Here is a 21,517-nt window from a genome sequence, read left to right as displayed (position 1 = left end):
ATTTCCCAGCCTCATTTCAGCCATGGCTCTTGGGTGGCAGTTGGCATTCCAGGTCCTTTTCATGGGCAGCCAGAGCAGCTCAGCAGGTGGCACAGCATGCCCCAAACACGGGGTCCCAGCAGGCTGCACAGCGTGTGCCAAGCCCATGGCTGGTTTTGCTGTCCAGCTGTGCAGAGGGCCTCGACTGCCAGACCCTGCCTGGTGCCGCTGCCATCTTCTGACAGGAGCACCAGAGCCAGCTGAGACTGCTCCACCAAAGGAAAGGGGACCCTGAGCACAGGATACCAGGGCATCTGCCAGGCATTTCACCCCTTGGAGAGCAACTGCCCTGTGCCTTCGATGGGCTCCCTGGGCAGGCAACATCTGGCCCTGCTGCCCGGGTGCCACTCACATCTTGGCCTGCTATGGGGGCAGCTGCAGCCATTTGGGGCTCACTCTGTCTGCCAATCCCTGTCCCTCCTTCAGTAAGCTGCAACAGCCCTGGAGGACAGCAGCTAATCCCCCGGCCTGAAACACAGAATAGCCACCCTGTGCTCCCAGGCACCCACTGGCACGCAGCAAAGCTGCCCAGGGTCTCCTCTCCCCTGCATGGGGACAGGCAGCACCTCCACCAAGGCTCCCAGCTCCATCCCCAGTCGTGCCTCAGAGGAAGATTTTGGCAAAGCCAGAGGGAACTGCCTGCCCAGATCTCCTGGCAATGCCATCCCATCAGATCTACTTCTCTGCTTTAGACTGTCACTCCCCTGAGCCTCCCCTTCTCCAGGCTGAACACCCCCAGTGCCCTCAGCTGCTGCCCACAGGAAACCTGATCTATCAGGGATGCCACCAGGCTGAGATCACAGCTTGAAATACCCAGAGAGGGTCACCATGCCAGGCCAGCCTGCCCAAATGCTGCCTGCAGGCCCCCCTGTGCCCAGCGCAGCTCCATCACCTGCACAGGGTCACCTGGAGCAGCAGGGCATATGGCCAGCCCCATGCCACTCCAAAACCAGACGGACAAAGCAAAGCCACAGATGGAGGCAGTGTCTGGGCAGCCCCTGGTGCCAGTGAATGAGTCAGTGGGCTGCAGTGGATGGGTGTTCCCTGGGCATGGGCTCCTCCAGCCACTGGTGCTGCAGACAGGATGGTTTGCAGGTCCCCTGGCAGGGACAGGATGAGTGGCAGGCCCCAGGAACGCTCAGAGGAGTCTCTCCCAGCCTGGTCCTTGGGGGCCACACTGGGCCTGGCCTCTTGCACCCGAGTGGAAACCCAAAGTGACTCTTCACACCTCCCCACTAGTGAAACGCCTCGGAAGTGTGAGCCCAGAAAGCAAAGAGGGCTGTGGCCGCCCCTCTCTCGACCAGCAAAGGGACCTTGTGCCAAGAGCTCGGAGCCCTTTGAGTTCTCTCTGGGATGGGCACCAAGTGGAGGGCACAGCGCAGTACCCCGGGTGAGCTGCCCCTCCTCCAGCGGGCACCGAGGAAAGGGCTGAGCCGTGCCTGGGGCGCCCTGGGATCGGCCTCAGAACTCACCGCCGAGACGAGTGGAAAATCCCTGGCGCTCGGGAACGAGGGCGGGAGCAGGCAGGAGGCTCCCGGGCAGCGGACACCGTGGGTGTGACACTGTGAGTCACCGAGCTGCAGAAGGGCTGGAAGTGTGGCGCCAGGGCACAGGAGAGTGCCCAGCACCACAGTGCCCCGGGGCAGGGCGAAGGCAGCTCTTGGCATGCCTGACCCTGCGCTGGGCACCTGCGGCCAGCGACTCCTCTCCTCGGCCCTCCCATGTCCTGTGAGGGGTCCCAGTGCCAGCCCTGCAGCTGCTAAACCGCAGCTGTTCCTCCACCGGGGCATGGAGAGGATGACTGCAGTGGGCACAGTGACCTGCGCTTCCCCAGGGAGCTGGCACACCCCAAGACACTCCTGCGCCTCCGTTTCCCACACGGCTCCTCCTGTCCTGCCATGACGCCGCACGGGAGATGGCCCCAGGAGCCAGGGGTGGAGTACGACAAAAATAGAGCTTTATTTCGGGACAAGTGCAACCAGAGCTGGGTCTGCCGGCCCTGGCACGGTGAGCATGGCAGCAGCCACACGGACACCATGTGCCGTGGTGCCAGCGTCAGCCAGGCATAGACACGCTGGAACGTCCCTCTGGCAAGGCATGAGTGTGCCGAGCCGCAGCGCAGCACCATCCCGGGGCGCTGGTGCCTGGCTCTGAGCTGTCCCCGTCGCCTTTGCTGCGCTCTCGCCATCGCTGCGAGAGTCCTGGGGACATGCCACAGCCCTGCCCGCACCTGCCTATTCCAGCCACTGCAAGCTGGGAAGGATGGGGCTGGAGCTGGAGCTCTGAGGCTGGGAGGACATGGTGGGGACAACGACGACACGGGCGGCACCCCCCAGCAGCTGTGCGGGACTGGCATGACAGGGTGAGGCTGGGGACAGGAGAGAGGACACTCACCCCTCCCTGCGTGCCTTGTTTGGCCACGAGAACCCTGGGCACACCCAGCCCCAGGCTTAGCCACCCAGCAGAGCTCAGGAGTGGTGCACACGCATGACACACACACACTGCTCCGTGTCCCCAGGCAGGACAGCAGCCAACTGTGCAGAGTCCTGGACCCGCAGCCCCGTCCCTGAGCATGCCCAGCCTGCACGGGCACAGGGGCACACGCCGGCAGGGGCAGAGCACGCAGCTGCACACCTGTGCAGGGACCTGCTGCCCTGCACGCAGCCTGCACACACACACACACGTGCACACACAATGTGCACACACAATGTGCACACACACACACGTGCACACACACACGTGCACACACAATGTGCACACACACACACGTGTACACGCAACGTGGACATGCACACACGGATCTGTGCACACAGGCAGCTGCACTGGCACACACAGCACCTGTGCCCTGTGCACGCAAACATGCTCACACACACAGTCTGCACCACTGCACACATGCCCACACACATGAGGCATGCCTGCACACGCAGAGCCTGCACACACCAACACAGGTGTCTGTCTGCGTGCACACCAGCCACACACAGCGACCCCTCTGCACACCAGGTGTGCACACAGAGCCGTGCACATTAGCACACGTGTGCAGAGCTGTGCACAGATTCACTGCACAGAGCTGTGCACATCAGTACACGTGTGCAGAGCTGTGCACAGACTCACTGCACAGAGCCGTGCACATTAGCACACATATGCAGAGCTGTGCACAGACTCACTGCACAGAGCTGTGCACATCAGTACATGTGTGCAGAGCTGAGCACACAGACCCACTGCACAGAGCTGTGCACGTGAGGACACACAAAGTGCCATGCACAGCCTCTGCCATTTGCACAGAGCTCTGCATGCAACATATTTGCACCAAGAGTGTGTGCACATCAGCACATGCATGTGCATAGAGCTGTGCACACTACCAACTGTATCTGCACACATCCCAGCACGCCTGCATGCACACAGAGCTGTACACACCAGTGAACACGTCTGCACGTGGAGCCGTGCACTGCAGCACACACACACACACACGTGTGCACAGTTGTGCACTCCAGCACACACACGCGTGCTCAGAGCCGTGCACTCCAGCACATGTGCACCTCTAGAGCCATGCTCACCCATGGCCCCCATCCTTCCTGCCTTCCATCCATCCATCCCTGTCCCTGCTGAGCCTACTCCTGCCTGCGCCCGCCGCGTCCCAGCCGCTGTGCCCAGTGAGCAGCGATGAGGTCTGGCTGGTGGTACATGAACATGCCAGCCAGCATCAGCCCGATGCCCAGGTAGCTGAGCCCACTCAGGTGGCTACCAAAGAGCAGGCGGGAGAGCAGCAGGTTGCCCACCACGGTGACGTTGCCCAGGACGTGGACGGTGAGAGCGGAGGTGAGGGAGAGAACACAGAAGGTGGCCAAGTTGTAGAGGACGGAGCCCAGGCAGCTGAGCAGGACACAGGCCCAGAGGGTGCCATCATAACGCAAGACGCCCTCCCAGGAGGGCCCCACCTCCAGTGCCACGGCTGCCCCAAAGAGCAGGCAGAAACTGGGCAGGGAGGTCAGGCAGAGCAGGGACAGGGCATCCAGACGGTCCTCCTGCAGCAGCAGACCTGGGGAGAGGACACAGAGACAGTCAGCAGGACACTGGGACACCCAGCACCCACAGGGCACTCGCTGACATGAGCCCTTCATGCCCAAGCAGTTAAGAAACCTTTAGCATCATCAGGAAGGGGAAAATGGGGAGGGGGAAACCCTTGCATGAGACTGAGGGCGTTCAGCAGTGCCCCAATTTAGGAACACCTGGGTTTGGAGGTCACCCCAGGTCAGGGGTCCCAGGGTACCATGGGTCCAGGTTCACAGGGCAGCTTCCCCACCCTGATTGGGACCAAACATGGCTTCCATAGAATCATAGACTCAACCAGGTTGGAAGAGACCTCCAAGCTCATCCAGTCCAACCTAGCACCCAGCCCTAGCCAATCAACCAGACCATGGCACTAAGTGCCTCAGCCAGTCTTTTCTTGAAGACCTCCAGGGACAGTGACTCCACCACCTCCCTGGGCAGCCCATTCCCATGCCAATCACTCTCTCTGCCAACAACTCCCTCCTAACATCCAGCCTAGACCTGCCCTGGCACAGCTTGAGACTGTGTCCCCTTGTTCTGTTGCTGGGTGCCTGGGAGAAGAGGCCACCCCCCACCTGGCTACAGCCTCCCTTCAGGTAGCTGTAGACAGTAATAAGATCACCCCTGAGCCTCCTCTGCTGCAGGCTAAACAACCCCAGCTCCCTCAGCCTCTCCTCATAGGGTTTGTGTTCCATCTCCTCACACATACACCCCACAGCCCCCAGCCTGCTTTCTGGGCATGTGGCCCTGTCCCTTCCATCTCTCTGTGCCCTCCCCAAGTCATTCGGGCACAGCAGGCACAGCCAGGCCAGCTGCCTCATGCAGGCATGCACAAGGGGGCACCTGCTGTGCCCCCAGAGCCACTCTATGTCACACTGGTGACAAAGGGGTGCTGAGTGGTGACGTCCATCAGGTGGCCACAGGACCCCTGGTACAGCTACCAGCAGTGATCCTGGGGACCTTGGGGACACCATGGCAGGGGTGTGCCCAGTGCTTGGCTCCATGCCAGCAGCTGTCCCCATGGTGCCTGCTTGAGTCACCAGCTCCAGAGGAAACACTCCCAGCCTGGCCAAAAAACAACCTCTCTGCTGCCTGCCAAGGACACTGTGGCCCAGGCAGCACAGTAGCTGCCTGTGTCCCTACATGTGGGGGGGGACTTGCAGGGGACCCAGAAACTTATGGCACTGATGAGAGACACCCGGGGGGATGGGGCATCTTGGGCATCCCTGTGCCACCTGCTGTGGCACAAGCATATGGGACAGTGCTGCTGGGAGCCAGAGACAAAACAGGGTCTGGGGGCCTGGAGCACTGCACAGCTCTGAGAGGGGACAGCTGGGCAGATAAAGGTAACACTGGGTGACACACTGAGTGGCATCAGGGAAAGAGTGGGCAAAGGGTGGTATTGGGTGACACTGGGGCAGCACCAGAGACAAGGTGAGGAAGGGGTGGTTCTGGTGATGCTGGGGTACCTCCAGGGACAGCAAGAGGAAGAGTGGGTGATGACAGAGGGTGACACCAGAACCAAGGTGGGCAGTAAGTGATGACAGACAATGGGCGATATCTGGGTGGCACTGGGGCTAAAGGGGCACAGGGGTGACTCCAGAGGCAAAGGGGACAGGAAGGGGCTCTGGGACTGGAGTGGCAGTGGGTATCAGGGTGCCATGCAGGTTGGAACAGCAATGGAGCGGCACAAAGGCCAGAGCAGGCAGGGAGCATCACTATCCCCAGAGTGGCACAGGGGTGACACCTGCAGCTCTGCGCCCCGGGTCCACGCCAGGGGAGGGCAGATGAGCGGGGCGGGGACAGGCAAGTGGCACTTACTCTGCTGTATGGACTTGAGGGCGCGGAGGACGGTGGCGGCCAGGAGGAAGCCGCAGCCAGGCTGGTGCAAGCGGAGGCCACCGGCAATGCTGCAGGCGGCCCCGGCACAGACGGGCCCCATAGCGATGTACTGCAGCGGGTGGTGCCGCCGGCCCCCCAGCAGCCCCGACAGCACCAGAGTCACCAGCGGCGTGGTGGTGGCCACCGCCTGTGCCACCTCCAGCTGCACGTAGCTCAAGCCCAGGTTGCCCAAGGCCACGCTGGTGCAGAAGGTGAGGCTGAGCAGGTAGATCCTGGCGCGGGGCCGGGGGGCCGGTGGGGCCGGTCCCCGCGCCCAGCCCAGCGGGTAGCCCACGGCCACCCCCGACAGCATGTGGAGGGACGAGAGGAGCAGCGGGTAGCGGAAGCCGTGGGTGGAGAAGATCCATTTGTTGAGGCCGGCCATGGTGGTGCCAGTGCCCAGCCAGGCCAGGACGGTGAGGGTCAGGGGCAGCGATGGCCCCGGGGGCGGCCGATCCCCCTCCGCCTGCCCCGGGTCCGGTTTCCAAGGCCGGAGGGTCCTGTCGGCAGCCGCCATTGTCATCGCCGCTTCATCGCCCCGCCGGGAACGCGGGCACATGGGCACCGGCTCCGCTCCCCCCCGCTGCCACCCTCCACTCTGCCCCGTCCTCCCGCGCCGTGCCGGTACCCGGTGGCAGTGCCGCTGGTGGCAGTGCTGGTGGCGGCGGCAGCGGCGGCGCTGGCGTCACCCACTCGCGGGGCGGTGGCAGGACTCAGCCCCGGGGTGCCGCTGCCATGTGCCAAAGAGGTGGCGGCGGCGACCGGGAGGGAGCGGGAAGTCCGGTGATGGCGGAGAGCGGATGGACAGCGGCTCGCCACCGCCTCCCCGCCGCCGTGCAGCAAGTCCGGGGGGCGCCTGGGAGTGCCCGCCCGGGGATGCCGCCCGGTGCAGCAAGGGCTGCTGGGAACCGGCAGCCATCAGCCGCGGCCGGAGCCGCTCACCGGAGGTAGCCGGAGCCTGGGCCGCCTCCGCGGTGACGGCAGCGGTGGGGCTGCGTCAGAGCCCCGGCTGAGGCCACGGCGGGCAGCAGGGCAGCCGCCACCGCTCCCCCCGCGCCGGCGCCGCGGCCCCGGGCCGCCCCGGGCAGCGCCTGTGCTGCCGGCCCCTCGGGGAGGGTCTCGGGGGGTGGATTAAACCCCGGGAGGCGAAACGCAGGTCCGGGACGCAGGCAGCAGGGTCCCCGCGGGCTGCCAGTGGCAGTGGGGCCACCGCGGTCCCCGAGCCCTGGGGGGGCAGTGGGCAGGGCTGCCCCCGCTCGGAGGAGGTTTAGACAGGAGGACGGCCCCAGCTGGCAGCTGTTGGGGACGAGCTCCTCCCCTCCCCATAGCTGCCTACCCCGTCCCTGAGCGGCGCTGGGACGGGAGGAGCTACTGGTCTGGCTGCTTTCATGTCACACATCCTCTGTGTGTGCCCCTTTCTCCCTCCTCCTCCCCGCCCGGATTTGGGGTGCGGCGAAAGCAGGAGGCAGGGAGCCGGCAGGTCCTGTGCCCGCGGAGGGCGTTTCATTGCCGTCATCCCCGCTCCGCTCTACCACTCGCTCAGGCGAAGGATGATGCTGTCCCCATCCTGAGGTCTGTACTCGGCAACACCTGCGGACACAGGCACAGTGGCCCAAGGGAGTGAGAGTGGCCATGGGGGCTCCCAGGCCCCCGTTGCCTCCCCTTGGGCCCCCAACCGTCACTCACCCATCTGCAGGCTGGTGCCGGAGTCAGTGAGGAGCTGCCAGTAGCTGCGCTTCCGCTGCTGGGCCTCCAGACCCAGCACCCTGATCAGAAAGGGGCCCTGGGGGGTCTCCTGGGTGTCAAACCTGGAAGGTGGGAGAGGGGAGTGAGGGTCTGGCCCAGCATTGCCAGCAGTGCTGCTAAGAGACTGGGGTAAGACCCTGGTAGAGGTGCAGGGCATATGGCCACCCCAGGTGTGATACTCAGGGGCACCAGAGGGTCCCTCCGCCCTGGCACAGGTTGCCACCTACGTGAAGTTGTGAGGTTCCTGAGCAGCAGCTGCCCTGAGCACATCCAGGAGGGAGGCACCAGCAGGAGCAGGCACCAGCTGGTCATAGAGTCGGTGCTGGGGACACTGTGGCAAGGGACACTCCACCACCAGCCGCACCATCATGGTCCCCAGCAGCTCGGGCAGTGGCACAGGACTGATGGGTGTCAGTGTGTCTGTGAGAAAGAAGCCACGAGGTGCTGATAGACACGAAGGTACCAAGGCACTGGTGGACACCAAGCCACCACTGTGGTGGCATCTGTGCCAACCCCAGCTCCCACCATTCCCCTGCTTCCCTCTGGCTCCCACCTGACTCCTCCTGGCAGCGCATGGAGGCGATGTCCAGGTAAGAGCGGCCGTGCAGCACTGGCAGCACCTGGGCCATGGTGGCAGTGATGGTGAAGGCATCCAGGTTCTTCAGCAGGGCAGCCATGGCCTGGCCATACACTGTCTTCAGCTGGCACATGTTGCTGGCGATGAACACCTGGGAGCAGGAGGGAGGAAGGTGGTAGGGCAGCAGCCTGAGGTGGGTTGGTACCAACAGCACTGTGCTACTGCTGCTGAGCATCGTCTGCCTACCCAGCTTCTGCCCCAGGGCACCTGCCTCTGCCCTGGCACCCACTTCTGTACCCATGCTGGCAGACAGGCCTGCACCCACAGCCACATCTGCACCCACACCTGCACCCAAATCTATCTCTGCACTCAAATCTACACCTGCATCTGCAAACACATCTGCACCCACAGCCACATCTGCACCTGGAATCGCATCTGTGCCCACATCTGTGCTGTGCCCACACCTACACCTGCAGCCACACCTGCAGCCACCCCTGCATCCAAATCTGCACTTACATCCACACTGCCCACGCCTGCGCTGACATCTGCAGCTGCACCCACACTGCACCCATGCCCACCCGCACCTGTGTCCCAAACCACTCCCATGCACCTGCACCCATTTCCCTGCCCACACACCCCCAGCGCAGCAGCCCCCGCACGTCTCCCCACCTGCATGGCCCACGGGGTGCTGTAGGCGTTGCCAAAGAAGCCGTTGGGGTGCTGCTCCTCCACCATCCTCCTCCTCACCCTGCGCCTGGCCGCCCGCAGCTCCGCTGCCAGCCGGGACCTCACCAGGCGCTCCCGCTCCAGGCAGGTGAACGCCAGCACTGCCACTGCCTCTGTGTCTGCAGGGACACCGTGTCACCCGCTCCGTGCCACACACCCAGCCTGGGGGGGCCACCACCCTGCCTGTCCTCGGGGGGACCCTCACCCACGGCGCTGCCACCAGCGTGCCTGAACTTGTGGTGGTGCTCAGCCTCCAGGAGCCGGCGGATCACCTCCTCCCGCACCCGCTTGCGGTGGGCACACAGTGCCAGGATGCCCAGGCCATACTGGTAGTAACTGGTGAGGGGGTGGCCGTGCCGCCGGGAGCCTGGGGAGGAGGTGTTGTGTCACCGGGGTGAGCCGGTGGCCCCGTGCCTGGACGTGCCAGCACAGGGGTGGGTGCCCGCCACTGGGATGCTCTCACCCGCCCAGTCCTCCTCCAGGTGGTACTTCAGCCACGTCACCAGTGAGCGCTGGGACCCGGGATCCGGTGAGGGGCAAGTGGCTCGCAGCCCCAGCAGGTACAGCGCCAGCCGCCCCGTCTCCGGCCACTCCTCACCCCTGCAAGCCACCGTGCCAGCTCAAGCGGGCAGCTGTCACCCTGCTGGTGGAAGGGACACATGCGTGACAAACACACGGGGGCACCCACGCTTACCTGCTGCTCTTGGAGGCCGTGGCGTCCCTGGAAGGGTGTCCGTGGGACTGGACAGCTTCCTGCAGGGTCCTGTGGGGATTAGGTGTCAGCAGGCTGTCAGGGCAGCGCTGGGCACAGGGGACATCCCCTACAGGCACATGGCAGGGACCCCCGCGGGACGTACTGGTTGTAGCGCCTCTGGAAGGTGTCCTGCAGCCGCGCCAGGTACCGCTGCTCGGCGGCCAGGTGGTGGTCAGCAGCCAGGCGGAGCGCCAGGTAGACGCTGGGGTCGGGGTCCCGCGCCGGGTCCGACGCCAGCCCCAGCAGCCGGCGGCTCAGCGCCTGCACCGCTGCCGCCCCCGCCTCGCCCGGGGCCTCTGCCAGCCGTGGGAGAGGGAGTGGAAGGTGATGGTGACAGGAGGGGCCCAAGCACACCTCAGGCACTGCCCCCGTGGCATGTGCAGCCCCCAACACTGGTTGTGTGGGGCACAGTGGTGATGGAGACCCGGCACTCCAACCCTGCTGTGCCCTCTCTGAACACCCCTCGAGTGCCAACCCCTCAATTCTTGCCCTCCAAAATGGGGAAGAAACACAGTAAGATAGGAGGTAGGCGCAAGGAATGCCCAAGGTCCTGGGCATGGTCACCCTCCCACCATGCCCACAGGGTGCTGGGATGGCACCTCTGTGCCCAGGGACCCTATGGGACCTGTGTAGTGGTGGGGCTGTGGGTACAGGAGCAGGTGGGCTCCAGGCTTTGGGCAGGGGAAGGAGGCACAGGAATGAGGCTCTACCCTGATGGGTGCTGGGGACAGCTCAGCCCTGGAGTGGTTTCATGAGGCCAGTGTCCTCCCAGGGGATAGGACACAGGGCTGGAGCATGGGATGGTGTCCTTCTGCCCCAGCCCTACTCCTCGGGAACCTCTCAGCCACTACAGCCAGCTCAAGGACCTCCCTTGGGCACTGTCCCACCTGGGTGAGATACCCAGCTCCACTGGACCACGGTGGGACCTGGGGAACCTCTACTCACCGCAGAGCTGAGCGGCCAGGACTGCAGCCTGCAGCAGGACGAGGAGCAGCCACATGCCGAAGCAGGACGGTGGGTGCTGAGGCATGGCACAGCCTGGTACGGCACAGCACAGCAGAGGCAGGCAGAGCCCGGCCGAGCCCAGCTGAGACACTGCTGGAACGAGGAGGTGTTGTCAGAGGCTGCTTCCGCACGCCGCAGCCAAGTCAGCAGAAACGGAAAGGACTTCGGCTGGGGAGGAAGCGAAGGGAAGGGGAGAGGAGCGTCACTGCCCCGTGCAGGGCAGAGATAAGCAGCGCCCAGCTGCTCTTCCCTGGGGGCTCTCTGACCTGGCACGAACGGCGTAGACATCCCTGGATCCCGTGGCACAGCCAGGGCAGTGCGCCCTGAACTGCAGCGTGGGTCAGGCTGACCGGCCGCGGTTAGCAAAACCCCGAACGCAGCAGAGAGACAAAGCCAGGGGGAGCAGAGGACATGGCCTCAAGCTGCAGCGCAAGAGAGCTCTGGGCTGCATGTAAGGAGACAGCTCTCCACTGGAAGGGCTCTCCGAGCCTGGCACAGGCTGCCCAGCGGCGGTGTGAGTGAATCCCCATCCCGGGAGCGGTTTAAAAGCTGCAGAGATGTGGTGCTGAGGGACATGGTTTAGCACCAGCCTCGGCAGAGAGGGCAAAGTTGGGCTCGATGATGTTAAAGGTCTCTCCCGGCGCAGCGATCCTGCGATCCCGACACCAGGGCATCCCGGGCCCTCTGTCCGCGCAGTCTCCACCGCTCCCGGCCACAGGAGGAGCCTAGAGACAGCTGGGGGCTCTCTGGGGCGGGTGCCCCGGCGCCAGCGGCTGCGGCAGCGGGGGAGGGCAGAGGGGCAGGGTGCGAGCAGCGGCGGCAGAGGCCTCCCCGGTGCAGCCGGCCCGGCCTGTGCCTCGCTATGCCCCAGGCGGCCCCGCGGCGCCACTATATATCCCGGCGTGCCCTGCGCTGCAGGACCCCTCCCGCCAGGCCCTTCGGGCTGCCCGCGGCGCGCCTGACCTCGGCGACTGCCCACGGGCGTCTGCGGTGGTTGTCCTACCCTACCGTGCCCCTGCTGCCCGCACTGCCCCCTGTGCTCGCTCTGCGCTCCCCCTGAGCGGCGCAGGGCGGCTCTGGCTCCGGTGGGCTCCGAGCCGCGGGCGCAGGCAGGGCGGAGCAGGCGGCAGCGGCGGGCCGGGGCCTGCGGCGCACCGGGAGCACGCGGGCGGCGGCGGCGGGGCCATGGGCGGGGTGGAGAAGAAGAAGGTAACTGTGCCGCTCTGCGAGCCCCCACCGCCCCCTTCCCCGGTCCCCGCTCAGCGCCCGCGGTGTCCGTGTCCGCCCCCGGCCCGTGCCTCCCGCAGCGCGCTCCCCGCGGCCCGGGGCCGGCCTTGCCGCCCGCGCTTCTCCCCAGCGCTTCTCCCCAGCGCGGTGCCGGTGACCGGGGTGCCCACCCGTGCTGTGGCACTGGTTGCCAGTGACCCCCCGAGGGACAGCAGTGCCCAGCTGTGTTCTGTCACTGCCCCGGTGCCCGGTGCCACGTTCCCTGTCCCTCCCACGCCGCCGGTTCCCGTTCCTTCTCCATGTGCGGCCACAGCGGCCCTGGGGGAGCCCTTCTCGGTCGCGGGGCACCCTGAGCCTCTTCGGTACCGCACTCCCCCGACACTCCCGTTTCTCCCCAGTACGAGCGGGGCTCCGCCACCAACTACATCACCCGCAACAGGGCGCGGAAGAAGCTGCAGCTGAGCCTGCCCGACTTCAGGTGTGCTCGGGGACCCCTGCAAGGCCTGGACCCCACCTTGGCTCCCCCGCTCCCCCTAGGTCTCTGACCACACTTCTCACCCCCAACTCCTCCAGAGCCCCTGAACCTCCTTAGGACTCCTAAACCCCCATTGCCCCTCCTCCCAAGATCTGAACCCCCTGGAACTCCCTGGGGTCGCCTTCGACCCCCTGACCGCCTTCATGATCCACGTGAACCTCCTTGGGCCCCCTTCCAGGATTCCATGAGTAATCCTTGAGCCCTCCTGGAACGCCCCAGAGCTCCACCAGCCACTCTGGACACCCCACCCCAGACCCCTCCAGAGCACCCCTGAAGCCCCCCAGGTGCCTTTCAGACCTGAATTGTTCTCAGACCATCCTCAGCCTCCTAGTCACAGGATATGAGGGGTTGGAAGGGACCCAAGGAGCTCATCAAGTGCAATCCCCAACCTCTCCTTAAGACCCCAGACCCCTCAGCAGCAGACCCCAGAGCCAAGCCCTCGGTGGGTATGTGGGTGGCCCTTTCTGTAGGGAGCACGGTGCTGTGTGCTGGGGTTTCAGGCTACCCAGTTTTGGGCTTCCCCTCCCCAGAGGGGTGGCAGCAGTGGAGGGGAAGGCCCCAGGCTCCTCTGCTCCCAGGGGTCTCACCCCTATCACCATCCCCAGGCGCCTCTGCATCTTGAAGGGGATTTACCCCCACGAGCCCAAGCACAAGAAGAAGGTGAACAAAGGCTCCACTGCACCCAGGACCTTCTATCTCCTCAAGGACATCAAATTCCTCCTGCATGAGCCCATTGTCAACAAATTCCGGGAGTACAAGGTCAGTATCCTGCAGGATGCCCCCGGGAGGCGGGGGAGGGGGGGCTCAGCCTCACTCCACAGACCTCCCCCCCTGACTCTCCCTCGCCCTGCAGGTCTTCGTCCGCAAGCTCCGGAAGGCCTATGGGAAGAGCGAGTGGGGCACGGTGGAGAGGCTGAAGGACAACAAACCCACCTACAGGCTCGACCACATCGTGAAGGAGAGGTGAGACACCAGCAGGGGGAACCCTGCTAGAACAGGTTGCTCAAGGCCTCCTCTAACCTGGCCTTGAAACACCTCCAGGGAGGTTGTGGAGCACAGAATCACCCAATGTGATCTTTGATCACATTGGGTGATTCTGTGCTCCACGACCTCCCTGAGCAAACCTGTGCCAGTGTCTCACCACCCTCAACCTGTGCCAGTGTCTCACCACCCTCACTGCAAAAGAAAGGTTGGCAAAGACTTCTTAAGGTCATTGAGTCCAACCATCAACTTAAGGCTACCATCATCTGAGCTCCAGCCAAGAGGACCTGGAGCTGGTGGGGCTGGCAGGGAGTGGTGAGCATGGTTGGGTTTCAGGACACTCAAGGTCTTGTCCAGCTGGAAGAATTATGCCAGCAGAACATGGAGACTGTGGAGCTCCTGGGGGCTGCAGAGTTGTCCCTCTGCTGGAGGCCCTCATTGTGCCCATCTCTCTTCACTGGAGCCTTTCCAATGCCCACCTCTCTTCACTGGAGCCCTCACTGTGCCTATCCCTCTTTAATGGATCCTTCTCTGTGTCCACTTCTCTTCACTGGAGCCCTCACTGTGCCTATCCCTCTTTAATAGATCCTTCACTGTGCCCATCTCTCTTTACTGGAGCCTTCTCTGTGCTCATCTCTCTGCTGCAGCCCTCACCGTGCCCATTCCTCTTTACTGGAGCCCTTGCTGTGCCCATCCTTATTTGTTGCATCCTTCCCTGTGCCCACCTGTCTTTACTGGAGCCTTCCCTGTGCCCAGCCCTCTTTTGGGCTCCACTTCTTGTCGATGTTATGGGGGTTTTGGTCGGTGCTGGTGAGGTTTCCTCACCTGTATGTGTGTTGCATGCTGGCTGTAGTGAACCATGAGGTACCCAGGGACTGCTTGGCCATCCTAGATGGCCTCTCTGTTCCCCAGTGCCCTTGTGGGACACCTCATCCCTGTGGGGCACCAGCTTTGGTAGGGCGTGCAGGAGTTGGATGCTCCATGGTGCCCGATCCTTTCTGCCGTGAGATCTCCACCCGTGCCCACGGGTCTTGGTGGGCACTGGAGCTGGCTGTGATTGCTTTTCTCCTCCTGCCTGGGCACAGGTACCCGACCTTCATAGATGCTCTGCGGGACCTGGACGATGCCCTCTCCATGTGCTTCCTCTTCTCTACCTTCCCACGGTCAGGCAAGTGCCACGTCCAGACGGTGCAGCTGTGCCGGCGCTTGGCCGTCGAGTGGCTCAACTACGTCATCGCCTCCCGCTCCCTGCGCAAGGTGAGAGCTGTGGGCAGGTGCAGGCCTGGCACCTCCCTGCCCCAGATGGCCTTCTGCCCCAGCAGACCACCAGGCCAGCTGTGCTGGCAGCTTCGGGTAGGCAGCAAGTCCCAGCAGGCTGTCTGTGACGCTCCCCCATGAGCCTGCTGTGGAGGGAAAGGTTCCCGAGAACGAGGAGCAGCCTTCCTCCTCCTCAGCCCTCACTCTGCTCTTCACAGGTCTTCCTCTCCATCAAGGGCATCTACTACCAGGCTGAGGTGCTGGGGCAGCCAATCACCTGGATCACTCCCTACTCCTTTGCCCATGACGTGAGTACCCAGGAGGAGCACAGTGGGACCCATGTGGGATCTGCGCTGCTGCAGCCCCGCGGGGCCGAGGAGCCTGCAGACCACAGGGCCCAGCTCAGGAGGCACGTGGGGGCACAGCCCTGCTCTGCCCAGCTCTGGCTGGCAGTGTCCTCCCCGTGGCTGGCTGTACCAGTCTCTGTGGGCCTTTATTTCCTTTTGTCAATTATTAAAACGTTCCCTAATCAGCCATTAAAGATTAACCTGCAGGAATGAGACTGGTGGCACCTGGGGAGGAGGTGAATCAGGCCCTGCACCCTCTGCCAGGGTGGTTCTGCAGCATCTCCTGTGCAGTCCAGACTGGGTGAGGGGAGAGCTGTGGGTGCACTGTGCCAAGGCACCTTGCCAAGATCTTCTTGGCAGGCAGAAGCTCACCATGCAGCCAAGTCCTCTCCTTTCACTCCCAAGCCTTTCAGGGCTTGGCAAAATTGGGTCAAGGCTTTGCAGCTTTCTGATCTTTGGTGTGGTCTGTGCTGAGCTCACCTGCCCAGCTCCTGCAACATCTCCTTGGCTAACCAAGTCCTTCCCAGCCAGCTGCTCCTCAGGCCCTTAAGTTCTGGCTGTTGTGGTGCTGGCAGAGTCCCTGCTGGATTTGGCACCTTGTGTGGCTTTGCTGTGGCCTGCATTTCTCACCTGGAGAAGCAGGGTCCCTGGACCAAGCCACCAAAGTCTCCATCCACGCTGGGCTGAGCTGCTTGATCAGGCCCAGCAGATCCCTTAGAATCACAGAATGGTTTAGGTTGGAAGGGACCTCAAAGCTCAGCCAGTTCCAAACCCTGCCATAGGCAGGGACACCTCCCACTAGAACAGATCACTCAAGGCCTGATCCTGGACACTTCCAGGGAGGTAGTGAAGCACAGAATCACCCAATGTGATCTTCAGTCAACCTCCCTGGGCAGCCTGTGCCAGTGTCTCACCACCCTCACTCTAAAGAGCCCTTTCCTAACATCCAGTTTCAGTCTCCCCTCTGCCAGTTCAAACCCATTCCTCCTCATCCCATCATTACAAGACCTTGTCAATAGTCCCTCCCCGTCCTTCCTGAAGCCCCCTTCAGATACTGAAAGACTACTATAAGGTCTCCTTGAAGCCTTCTCTCCTCCAGGCTGCAGAGCCCCAACTCTTGTAGCCTGTCCTCATAGCAGAGCTACTGCAGCCCTCTCAGCATCTTGGTGGCCTCCTCTGAACTGGCTCCTTGGTGGAGAGCTGGCAGCAGGGCCCAGAGAGCTCTCCCTGCCTGGGGTCTGGTTGAAGCTCTCCAGACCTCAGCACGAAAGAGACAGGATCCTCCCTGTGCTGGTGGGACAGCTGCTTGTCCCTGCAGAGGGCAGCTTTGTCCTCGTGTGCTCACCCTGCCCGTGCCCGCAGCACCCCACGGACGTGGACTACCGGGTGATGGCCACCTTCACCGAGTTCTACACCACCCTGCTGGGCTTCGTCAACTTCCGCCTCTACCACTCCCTCAACCTGCTCTACCCCCCCAAGGTGAGCTCACCACTGTGCCCCAGGAGAGCATCAGGGTGGGCAATGGGAAGCAAGCCCGTGTTGGAGGGTCGCAGTGGTGTGCAGGGGAGGATGTCTGGGGGCCTCCTCCACACCTTCCTCTTTCCCCTTAGATCGACAGCCAGACTGATGGGGAGCTGAAGCCTGCAGAGGGCAAGGAGTATGCCATGGATTCAGAGAGCTACCTGGAGGTGAGGGGCACTGGGGTGCCTGGGTGTCCTGGAGGGTAGGAGAGCCCTGGGGATTGAGTCCAGCAGCAGTCAGTTTGCAGATGACACCAAGCTAGGAGCAGCTGTGGAGCTGTTGGAGGGGAGCAGAGCCCTGCAGAGGGACCTGGCCAGGCTGGATGGGTGGGCAGAGGCCAAGGGGATGAGACTGAACAAGGCCAAGTGCAGGGTTCTGCACTTTGGCCACAACAACCCCAAGCAGCACTACAGGCTGGGGCCAGAGTGGCTGAGAGCAGCCAGACAGAGAGGGCCCTGGGGGTGCTGGTAGAGAGCAGCTGCAGATGAGGCAGCAGAGTGCCCAGGTGGGTAGCAGAGCCAAGAGCATCCTGGGCTGGCTCAGGAGCAGTGTGGGCAGCAGGACAAGGGAGTTCTTCTGCCCCTGTGCTCAGCCACACCTCAAGACAGGGCTTGAAAGTCTCCAGAAAAGGAGATTCCACAACCCCTCTGGGGAGCCTGTGCCAGTGATCATCCAGTCCTGTGCCACTGCCAAAGCAGGGCACCCACAGCAGCTTGCCCAGCATCACAATGCCCAGGTGGGGCTGGAAGCTCTCCAGAGAAGGAGACTCCACAACCTCTCTGGGCAGCCTGCTCCAGGGCTCCAGCACCCTCACACCACAGAAGTTTTTCCTCATGACCTTCCCATGACCTGGCATGGAGAACTCAGTGTGTGGGGGTCCAGGAGCAGAATCAGAGCCCTGTTTAGTGGAGGGTGCTGGTCCCAAACTCCTGTCCCCTCACACTGGCCAAAACAGGATCTGTGCTCAGCCTCGGGGGCCACTGGCCTCCCTTCTGCAGGCTGGGCACCCTCCACAGCCCCATTACAGGGTGGGATAGCATGTGGAGAAGGCTGAATTTTGGTCTGGTCCCTTGGTCTTTTGACCTCTTGCTCTGAGAAGTCACTCGATGAGCTGCCCCTTTTCCCATCCTCCACGCACTGTCTGGGCATCTGTCTGACACCTTTTTGGTCTCCTGATGCAGAAACTGTCGGCTCTGAGTGCCAGCCTGGCACGTGTGGTGGCACCAGCCCACGAGGATGAAGTGGAGATGGACGAGTTCCCAGTAGAGGGGGTAAGAGCCTGGGGGGAGCTCAGCCCTGGCCTTGGGTGAACCTGCCTGCAGGCTGCCAGCCTCTGCCCAAGCACAAGACAGTCTGCAGACAGGGCCTGGTGTGGTCCTGAGAGAGACTGGCAGGAAGGTGGGGACAGCACCGAGAGACTTCCCTGCAGAGTGGGGCTTGGCAGCATGGGGAGGAGGCTGAAGGCTTTGCTCTGCAGGAGACAGCAGAGCAGATGGACACGAGGAGGCAGGAGCAGGAGGCCCTGGAGAAGCACAAGAAGCTGTTCGAGGGGCTGCGCTTCTTCCTCAGCAGGGAGGTGCCCCGCGAGCCGCTGGCCTTTGTCATCCGGTGCGTGGCTCCCAGGCTGGCTGCTCCCCCAGCCCTGCCAAAGTCCTCCTGTCCCGTGGGTGAGGCGAGCCCGAGGGCCCCTCCCGCCGCTGCCTGACCCCTCGGTGGGCTCTGCTTGCAGGTGCTTCGGGGGCCAAGTCTCCTGGGACAAGTCCCTGTGCATCGGTGCCACCTACGGCGCGAGCGACCCCTCCATCACCCACCACATCATCGACCGGCCCCGCCCCAAGCCCCAGCTGCTGGGCAGGTGGGTTGGGGCAAGTGGCCCGGCCCTGGAAGAGCCACGTGGGCTAGCAGGTCTCCCTGGCTGTCCCACACACTGCTCCCTGTGCCCCGCAGGTGCTACCTGCAGCCTCAGTGGGTCTTTGACTCGGTCAATGCCAAGATGTGTCTGCCCGTGGCTGACTACTTCCCTGGCGTCCTTCTGCCCCCACATCTCTCGCCCTTCGTGACGGAGCAGGAAGGGGACTATGTTCCTCCTGAGAAGCTGAAGCTGCTGGCCCTGCAGAGAGGAGAGAACCCAGGTGATGGGAGCTTGGAGGAGCTGAGGAGCCCAGCAGGGCTATACCTGCTCTAGGGTCTCCTGTTGGTAACAGTGATCTCTCTGTAGATAACGAGAGTGAGGAGGAGGAAGAAGAGGAGGAAGAGGAGGATGACAATGACAAAGAAGAGGAGGAGGATGAAGATGAGTCTGAAAAGGAAGAAGAAATTAAATTAAAGAAGATGGAAGAGCAGAAGACTCAGAGCAACAAGGTACAGGGTGGGAGCTCCAGGAGGCAGCTTTGGTGAGTTCTGTCCCTGCTGGGGCCCTTGCCCACTGTGGGGTGCCCTGGCCAAGTCCGTGTCCTAGCACCACTGGGGCTGTGCTGTTCCCGAGGAGGTCCTGGAAGTGTTCCCATTCATGCCCAGTACCTTTCTTCCTGGTCTGGAGGGTGGTCCCCGGTGAAGGGTGTGGACAGGTCTGTCCCTGGGGAAGGGGGGAGGGTTCCCAGGGGCCTGAGCTCTCCGGCTCCCTGCAGGCGCTTCCTGTGAAGGTGACTGCTGGCAAAGTGCGGCTGGAGGACAGGAAGCGCCTGGAGCAGGAGCAGCAGAGCGAGGAGAAGCGCCTGGCCATCATGATGATGAAGAAGAGGGAGAAGTACCTCTACAAGAAGATTATGTTTGGCAAGAAGCGCAAAGTCCGAGAGGTATGAGAGCAGGGTGGGCTGCAGGGGGCCTGCTGCTTCCCAACTCGGCCTGCGGGCGTCGCACAGCCGCTAAAGCCACGTCTGTCCCTGCCCTGTGCCAGCTCTGGGCTTCTGCCTGTAGCTGCTGAGGCTATGGAATGAGGGTGGGCAAGGGCCAGGCCCCACAAGCCTCATCCCCAGCAGCACCAGGCACGGGAGAGCTCCTCAAGCTCCCTTAAGGCCACGGTTCGCGTTGGGCAGCCCAAGATGCTGCCCCTCTCTTCTCACCCCACTGGCAGCAGAGGAGTCCAGCTGGAGGGTTCAGGGGGGTCAAGGATGGAGCAGCTCTGGGTCTGACTGCAGCTCTCGGGGCTCTCCACAGGCAAACAAGCTGGCTGCAAAGAGGAAAGCTCACGACACGGCTGTCAAGGAGGAGAAGAAGAAGGGCAAGAAGGCACGGCGAGCCTGAGGGGCCCCGGGGCTCCCACACCCTGCAGAGCTCATCGTGCCTGGGTGGAAACTCCTCATCACTGCTCTGGGGCCAGAACTGCTCTATTCAAACACCTCTCACCCATAAACCACCTCCCACTGTGCCTTGCCCGCAGCTCCCTCCACTGCTGCTGCTGCCCACCCTTGCCTGGGCTGTGGGATGGTGCCACAAGGACTGCCCTCTTCGTGCTGGTGCCACCTCTGCTTCCTGACCCGCGAGGAGGAGGCCAGGGAGGGGTCTGAGTTCTGGCTGGTCCCTGCAGGATTCTTCCTTTGGACTTGCACAGCCCTGGCTGGCAGAGCTGGCCCTGTGGCGGGGCAGGAGCTCCCCAGGGCTTGGTTCCTCTCTTGTGTTGTTTTTAATTAAAGATGATGATGCTTCCTTGGCACTCTGGGGGGTCTCTTCCCTCCTGGCCACGGTGAGGGGGCACTTGGGGCTGCACCTGGTGTTCTGCCCAGTCCTGGGCATGATGAGGGAGATGTGGATTGGTTCATCAGATTCTTGTGGGGCTGGAGATTGCTTCTCCTGCCCTGAGTGGGGAGGTTGTGTCTGCTGGGCGGCAGAGCAGAAGGGACAGAGCTTGGTCACTGATCCAGATGCTGCAAGCCGTGGACACCATGTCTGATACCTTGTTCCTTGTGACCCTTTGCCAGTCCTGGATCCCAGAGGCAGGGTTGGGTAGGGTCAGCTCCATCCCAACTGGGCGCTGAGAGCCAACTGAAGTCCGTTTGATTCAGCATGGAGAAGATCAAAATCCTGCAGGGAGGGGCAGCTCCGGGCACCAGGAGTTGCTGGAGGCCTTCAGGCTGGAAAGCAGCTCCATAGAAAAAGGACCTGGGCACCACCCAGACCCTGAGCCACCCAGAGGGCACTAATGGTGCTGTGTGGGGAGTGTTGTGGAAGGTTGAGAGAGGTGTCAGATGCTTTACTGAAGTCCAGAGAGGCAATGTCCATGGCACCTACCTCATCCACTATGTGGATCCACCTGTGGGAGGTCAGATTAAGCAGGCAGGACCTGCCTTTCATAAACCCATGGGCATGGGCTCCTGTTGTCCTGTTAGTGCCATGTGATGGCACTCAGGATGGCCTGCTTCATGACTCCCTGGCACAGGGCTGTGTTCCAGGCCCCTCACCAGCCTTGGTGCCCTTCTCTGGACATGTTCCAGTACCTATCTCTTCAATTGGGGGGCCCAGAACTGGGCACAGTACTCAAGGTGTGGCCTGCCCAGTGCTGAGTACAGGGGCAGAATGACCTCCCTTGTCCTGCTGGCCTCTCTTGTTCTTTGTCCTTGGTCACCTGTTTCCCTCCTTTGTCCTTCTCAGCTCTTCTTCTGCTGTTAGCACCTTACAAAAGCTCTTTTTACTCCCTCCAGCGACGAGGCAGGCTGAAGGGCTGTCCCGAGGAGGGCTGGCTTGCTGCGGAGGGTTCGTAGGCTTTGGGCAAGCCTGCCCTGCTTGGGATGTGAAGGTTGCATCATCGGGGAGGGGGGGGGTTCTGTGGACATCCCCCACTTGGCCAGCCAGCCAGTTGGGCACCTCACCAAATTCCTCAGGACCTCCAGCTCAGGTGTGTGCTTCCCCAGGGGTCAGTTTTCAGTGTGAGTGCTGGT

At 62.8% G+C, this 21,517-nt stretch overlaps 3 protein-coding genes across 5 annotated transcripts; 1 reads left to right on the top strand and 2 right to left on the bottom strand.

The window, feature by feature from the left end:
- Positions 1-1,974: 1,974 nt before the first annotated feature.
- Positions 1,975-6,970, bottom strand: SLC35E4 (solute carrier family 35 member E4). The gene is made up of 2 exons (XM_064168607.1): positions 5,908-6,970; positions 1,975-4,075 (listed from the first exon to the last, which is right to left on the bottom strand). The coding sequence occupies exons 1-2, from the start codon at positions 6,524-6,526 to the stop codon at positions 3,648-3,650; spliced, it is 1,047 nt and encodes a 348-aa protein (XP_064024677.1). The 5' UTR covers positions 6,527-6,970; the 3' UTR covers positions 1,975-3,647.
- Positions 6,971-7,448: 478 nt separating this feature from the next.
- On the bottom strand, positions 7,449-11,624 carry TCN2 (transcobalamin 2). 3 transcript variants are annotated; one of them, XM_064168110.1, is made up of 11 exons: positions 11,042-11,624; positions 10,716-10,868; positions 9,874-10,066; positions 9,711-9,779; positions 9,480-9,616; positions 9,222-9,383; positions 8,960-9,135; positions 8,267-8,441; positions 7,941-8,133; positions 7,654-7,775; positions 7,449-7,557 (listed from the first exon to the last, which is right to left on the bottom strand). In XM_064168110.1, the coding sequence occupies exons 1-11, from the start codon at positions 11,061-11,063 to the stop codon at positions 7,496-7,498; spliced, it is 1,464 nt and encodes a 487-aa protein (XP_064024180.1). In that variant the 5' UTR covers positions 11,064-11,624; the 3' UTR covers positions 7,449-7,495. The 3 variants fall into 3 exon arrangements, with proteins under 3 accessions (XP_064024180.1, XP_064024181.1, XP_064024182.1); XM_064168111.1 differs by having other exon boundaries at positions 10,716-10,865; XM_064168112.1 differs by having other exon boundaries at positions 10,716-10,943; positions 11,042-11,618.
- Positions 11,625-11,880: 256 nt separating this feature from the next.
- On the top strand, positions 11,881-20,295 carry PES1 (pescadillo ribosomal biogenesis factor 1). The gene is made up of 15 exons (XM_064168109.1): positions 11,881-11,984; positions 12,401-12,480; positions 13,143-13,296; positions 13,391-13,500; positions 14,604-14,775; positions 14,994-15,083; positions 16,485-16,601; positions 16,733-16,810; positions 17,825-17,914; positions 18,121-18,251; positions 18,373-18,498; positions 18,591-18,775; positions 18,862-19,004; positions 19,271-19,438; positions 19,800-20,295. The coding sequence occupies exons 1-15, from the start codon at positions 11,961-11,963 to the stop codon at positions 19,884-19,886; spliced, it is 1,755 nt and encodes a 584-aa protein (XP_064024179.1). The 5' UTR covers positions 11,881-11,960; the 3' UTR covers positions 19,887-20,295.
- The last annotated feature ends 1,222 nt before the right edge of the window (positions 20,296-21,517 follow it).

The sequence above is a fragment of the Pogoniulus pusillus genome, chromosome 30 (assembly GCF_015220805.1).
Source record: "Pogoniulus pusillus isolate bPogPus1 chromosome 30, bPogPus1.pri, whole genome shotgun sequence".
NCBI lineage: Eukaryota > Metazoa > Chordata > Aves > Piciformes > Lybiidae > Pogoniulus > Pogoniulus pusillus.
Note: the sequence above shows the minus strand (reverse complement) of the source record. Positions and strands in the feature narration are given on the sequence as shown.